The sequence below is a fragment of the Anabrus simplex genome, chromosome 12 (assembly GCF_040414725.1).
Source record: "Anabrus simplex isolate iqAnaSimp1 chromosome 12, ASM4041472v1, whole genome shotgun sequence".
Lineage (NCBI taxonomy): Eukaryota > Metazoa > Arthropoda > Insecta > Orthoptera > Tettigoniidae > Anabrus > Anabrus simplex.
In genome coordinates, this window is record NC_090276.1 from 69289365 (window position 1) to 69295759 (window position 6395).

Genomic DNA, 6395 nt, shown 5'->3' on the forward strand with positions numbered 1-6395 from the left:
CCCACTATCTTCCGAATGCAACCTCACAGATGGGCACCCCTAAGCGCACGGCCAACTTGCTCAGTGGAGGGAACACTGAACAAGTCAGCCATGTGGTTTCAGTAATATAGCAGTGAGCTCGCATTCGGGAGATATGAGTTCGAACTCCATCGTCGGCAGCCTAGGAGATGGTTTTCTATGGTATCCTATTTTTTTTTACAAGTTGTTTTACATTGATAAAGATGTTGATTCCCGCAGGGAACCCAAAATATTTGTTTCAAATGAGTAAATTCAGTAACAAATATTTCGGGTTCCCTATGGGAATCAACATCTTTATCATCTAATGGCCAGGCAGGCATCAATTTTTGAAAATGAGACAGTCTCTCATAGTGCATTGGTGTTGGGAGCCAGGAACAAGTTAGCTGGAAATTTATAATGTCCAATAACGGACCAACTATATTGAAGTTGTTTTACGTTGCACCAACACAGATAGGTCTTATGGCGACAATGGGATAGGAAAGGCCTAGGAGTGGGAAGGAAGTGGCCGTGGGTACAGCCTCAACATTTGTTTGGTGAAAATGGGAAACCACAGAAAACCATCTTCAGGGCTGCTGACAGTGGGGTTTGAACCCACTATCTCCCAAATACCAGATACCCCACTTAAGCGACTGCAGCTATTGAGTGATATAGATGTTGATTCCCATAGGGAAACTTCAGCTATCAAGCTCGGTAGTATCCTATTTTCACACAAAGCAATTGCTGGGGCTGTGTCATAATTAATGCCACGGTCACTTACTTCCCAATACTAACCATATCCCATCGTTGCCATAAGAGCTGTCTCTTGGTGCAACGTAAAGCAAATAGCAAAAGGAAGATAATCACACTCTGAACGTGTATAATAAGGAAGAAAGCCATGGAAGCCTGGAGTTTTAGGCGACTGTTGATATTGTGACCATAGCCACGTGGCATATGGTTTTACGTGGAATCCAAACCATGGATATATATATATATATATATTTTTTTTTTTGCTAGTGGCTTTACGTCACACCGACACAGATAGGTCTTATAGCGACAATGGGATAGGAAAAGCCTAGGAGCTGCAAGGAAGCGGCCGTGGCCTAAATTAAGGTACAGCCCCAGCATTTTGCCTGGTGTGAAAATGGGAAATCACGGAAAACCATCTTCAGGGCTGCCGACAGTGGGATTCGAACCCACTATCTCCCGGATGCAAGCTCTCAGCCGCACGCCCCTAACCGCACAGCCAACTCACCTGGTATGGAGGACATCTTAGTGAGAAGCTAGTAACAATGCCAGCTGGCTATCATATATATTTCATTTACTTACTGCTGACAAAATATACAAGCGTCAAAAATATTTCTGTTACTTTATAAACAATAGCCATCTCGATACTGGAACTGGTGATTCTGGTATGAACATCACCAGTGAGACAGCAGTTTTTCAGTCATAACTTCTAAGTATTTGAGAAATACTCATAATTTAAGATACTTTTCAAAACTCATAACTTGTTTTCTCTTATTAACACTGCAAAACAAAACATATATATTGGTAGTTAATTGGATGGAAGAATTCATGGACTTGACAATGACTATAGTCATTTATGTTCGGGCCATGAAATGATCCATATTAAAAATCAGTTCATGAAATAAGCAAATTGTTGCCTACTTTATGAACAGAGCATTTTAATTTTTCATTACAAAAAAAAAAAAAAACACCACCACAACTTAATGTTACTTCTTAGTGTACAGAGCATACAAAATGACCAAACTACTACACAACATTACTGTAAATATCTCATATCTTCTCAACACTTAAAATAAAGAACATGTAAATTGAAAAGGAACTTGGCTCTTGTCGGAATGTTCTTGCCAACATATTTTGAATTATCATAGAGGAATGAATGTTTTATGATTGAAAAAGGAGGAATGCAGGACTGTGCCTGATAAAACCGTAGGCTACATTAGGGAACTGGCTCTCCAGGTTCTTGTACTTCTACATGCAAATCAAAGTTATTTTGTTTAATGTCTCCATAAATTTTGATTATGTCTTTGTGTGTCATATCAGGACATTTAGGGAAAGTCAAAAATGACAGTTTAGGACAATGGTTAAGAAAATATTGAACTGTTCCAAAGGAAAGGCAACAACCTCGGAAAAAACTGGCAGTTTTCAGCTCTGTGAGGGGATTGATGCTTGTGATTTGTGCAATAGCATCATCTAAACACATACAGTCAGAGAATACTACTAATGTCAGTGTTTCCAAGAGCTTTGCATGCTTAAGACACATAGGTAATATCACATCTGGTTTGCACATCATATCTGCAAGCCAACAGTATCGAAGATTGCAAAACAAAGCTTCAGTAGTATAAGAATTCTGACGCTCAAGAGTTTCTGATAATTGTACTGTACCATAACAAGTGTCCAATAGTTTAAGGGCCTGCAAACCTGGACAAGTCTCACCAATTACACGTAAAGTGTTTGCACACAACAAATCAGGTGTTTGTAAATACAGACTTTTTAGGTGACAACCTTTCTTTCTTAAAAAATTGAAGAGTTCTTTGCTACAAGGAAAATGCAACAATTCTAAGTCAGATAACCGAAGATCACTTTCAGCTAAAGCATTTAAAATATCTGGAACATTTGCAAATCTATCACCTTCTTGATTGGGTATGTGAAGACAAAGATGGTGCAAGTTTTTACACAGTCTTGATGCTACTTGGATATGTCTTGCATTAGGATGGTGATCACTTAGATAAGTCAATGGTAAGAAATCAATATCCTCCATACCTGAATCAATTACCATACCCATATCATCATATGAGACAAATTCTATACATGGCAATGATTTGATCAAATAACGAATTCCATCATCAGTCATCATTCTACCACCAAACTGACTTCTTAACATTTTATTCATAGTCACCTTCTTTAAAAGTTTGCACTGTGATAGGTGTCTCAAACCTACATCTGAAATAAAGAATCTTAACTTTAATGCATTAAAAGTATCACCTTTCAAAACCACTCGTTCTGGTTCTAATCGAGACACAATGTTGATCTGCTCCAACTTTGAACATGTCTTACCAACAACTTCCAGTATTTCATCTGTACAAGTCAGATGCAAGTCTAGAACAACAAGATTATGCAACCTGGAAATATTCATCATCCAAAACTGATCATCGACAGAGAGTCTTGAATCACCTATGTTAAACACTCTCATGTTATTGTGCATGTACAAAGCTAACAATATCCTCACATCCCGGAACTTACTAGGAAATTCATGGGTTTCATTATATCGCCTTTCTTCACACACCTCGTCTAACACCATACCAGGTATGTTGGACAGGAGATATTGTTGAAGATGGTAAATTGCTTGCCTGCAGTCTTCAGAGTCATAATTTCCATATTTTAACTCAATATTGACACAAGATCTTTTCACCAAAATCTCAACATTTCGTAACGTAAGTTTGAAAAGACTTTTTGGTAATATATGCTGCGGCATATTCGATTCTGCACCATTAACAAGGTATCACCGAAACTACAACAGAAAATGAGTACGGTTATTACAATGTCAATCATAAATCGTATCATCATTAACTCACAACTTGATCTCTCACGACATGCCCACTTGCTGCCCATACCTTGTGAATATTTACCTTCAGACTGAATGATCACTGAGATTTTCAGATTCAAAATACATCCCAAATACTCCTAGATACAGCAACTTTAGTTCCTGTAATTCATGACGAATGCGAGTAAACTTACTCATTAATGAATATAGAGTATACAGTGTGAGTAAGTAACAGAACTCTGGTTTATTGTAGGTTATTGCTAACAAGATATCACAGCGATGACACTCGATGTTTGCATAACGTTCGCAGTTTGTATTCGTGGAGCTTTAACAATTTAAACTGTAGTATTATGTACTTTCTGAGCCATTAACTTTTCCTTCTAGTATGAGGAAGTATCCCAAGTGTTGTCTTAAATAACCTTCCTTCTTTTCATCTCTTCCTTCAGAACACCAAATAAATATTAAAAGTTCACACGAACACCTGACACTTGACAGTAGGTACCAATAATAAACAAAAACATCAAAGTAACACCAACGCAACGGACTTCGGACTGTTCACTTCATTATACTTTTCTACGCTAGATGTCCCTTCTGTTCACTTTCTCAACAAACTCGTACGCCAAAGCGCTTCGAACATTTTTCTCACAGATGGCAGATGATGCCATATTCTCGATCAGCTGACTGTTGGATACCGGGAAAATTTTGAATGTTGTGTTACAGTAGAAATAGTGACCACCGTATTTAAAAGTGACTTTTAGCTACCGTTTATGAACCGACAGTGCAATATTGCGTAACGTATGGGTGCATGGAGACCTTTAGAAATGGACCTGGTATTTCTTTCCACAGGTAAGTTCATGAACTATGATGATATAGGTGGTGTGTATGTTTCACAAAGTCGTTGTCAGATGTTTGTAGGATACATACAATTATTTTATTGGAGCCTTCGAACATTTCATAATATGGTAGTGTAAGAATAAACTACAACATTTAGAATTAGTTTCTATATCTAACGAAGTTTTCCCTCCGACATGTGAGTAATGTAACGTATGTAAGCGTAGATCAGTGCAGTAACTGCAACTTAATTACTGCTTACACTCGAATGGCATTGATTATTTCGGCCCTGATGCTGAAAAGAAGCTACAAAATGGTTTTCTAATGCTCTGTGAGCAAATTTCAAGAGAGGGATAAAGGTTGACAGTTTAAGAAGGCAAGTGCGGCAATAATTTGTTTTTTGAGATTTTGATTCAATACTATACAATTAAACTTTCGCCATTGGTGATTCTTGTTTTAAGAGGAAGTACAAGTAGGCAACCATCTACTATATAACAGTAACCTCACAGAAAAAATTGGAAGGGATCCGCCACTCGAAAAATGAAGTTATCGGCCAAAGGAAGACAAGGGCCACGAAGGGCGTGAAAATGAAAGACTCCCTAGGCCTCGAGTGCTCTAATACTGTCAGGGTCGGAAAAGAACAAGAGTTGACCATGGGAGGTCGGATAGCATAGATGAAAGTGGGGAGAGTGGCACAAGTAAGTGGAAGTAATGCCAGGACTCAGCTAAAGGCCCCTGGCACAAGTATTGTTATTGAAATATTTGCCAAAGAAGGAATATTGGTTATAAGAGATTCTTACAAAGTTTAGCAAAATGTTTGTCAACACTAGAAAATCCTAAAAAGGTAGTAATAATGTTTCTCATGTCAGTTAATTTTTAGGGGAAACTGGAACTCTCAGAGTTCTTATAAATATTCATCATCATCATCATCTGTTTACCCTCCAGGTTCGGCTTTTCCCTCGGACTCAGCGAGGGATCCCACCTCTACCGCCTCAAGGGCAGTGTCCTGGAGCTTCAGCTCTTGGTCGGGGTATACAACTGAGGAGTATGACCAGTACCTCGCCCAGGCGGCCTCACCTGCTATGCTGTGGAGGGATGGGAAGATTGGAAGGGATAGGCAAGGAACAGGGAAGGAAGCGGCCGTGGCCTTAAGTTAGGTACCATCCCGGCATTCGCCTGGAGGAGAAGTGGGAAACCACGGAAAACCACTTCCAGGATGGCTGAGGTGGGAATCGAACCCACCTCTACTCAGTTGACCTCCCGAGGCTGAGTGGACCCCGTTCCAGCCCTCGTACCACTTTTCAAATTTCGTGGCAGAGCCGGGAATCGAACCCGGACCTCCGGGGGTGGCAGCTAATCACGCTAACCACTACACCACAGAGGCGGACATAAATATTCAACAGAAGATAATTAAAGGACTAGCCAAAGTTCACATAAGCGTACAAATATCTCAAGAGCACCATTATTGGTTACAATGGAAGGGATACCAACCCTTATCGTCGATTGTTTTGCAAGTTATAAAACTATGCATAGTAGAAAGGACTGTAAAAAGATCCCAGAACCGAGTACAAATGTTCCAACTGGGCTGAGTGGTTCAACCGGTTGAGGCTCTGGCCTTCTGACCCCACCTTAGGAGGTTCGATCCAGGCTCTGTACGGTGGTATTTGAAGATGCTCAAATACGTCAGCTTCGTGTCGGTACATTTACTGGCACGTAAAAAACTCCTAATGGAACTAAATTTCGGCACCTCGGCGTCTCCAAAAAATCGTTAAAGTAGATAGTGGGACGTAAAGCCAATAACAGTATCAATAATATTATTATGAAAATGTTCCAAGTCTAGGCCACGTGGAAAACCTCGCAGGAATCACACTGGACGAGCGACCCGCAACGCGGGACTGCATTCCTCATACTGAGCAAGCTGGCCTTGCGGTTAGCGTCGCGCAGCTGTGAGCTTGCATTCGGAAGATAGTGGGTTCAAACCCCATTGTCAGTAGCCCTGAAG

General features: G+C 40.1%; 1 protein-coding gene across 1 annotated transcript; it reads right to left on the reverse strand.

The window, feature by feature from the left end:
* Positions 1-1298: 1298 nt before the first annotated feature.
* LOC136884081 (uncharacterized) lies at positions 1299-4023 on the reverse strand. The gene is made up of 2 exons (XM_067156103.2): positions 3648-4023; positions 1299-3529 (listed from the first exon to the last, which is right to left on the reverse strand). The coding sequence occupies exon 2, from the start codon at positions 3491-3493 to the stop codon at positions 1958-1960; it is 1536 nt and encodes a 511-aa protein (XP_067012204.2). The 5' UTR covers positions 3494-3529; positions 3648-4023; the 3' UTR covers positions 1299-1957.
* Between the last annotated feature and the right edge of the window lie 2372 nt (positions 4024-6395).

Coding starts and splice junctions, on each gene's coding strand:
- LOC136884081 (XM_067156103.2), bottom strand. CDS start 3,493: ATGCCGCAGCATATATTACCAAAAAGTCTTTTCAAACTTACGTTACGA.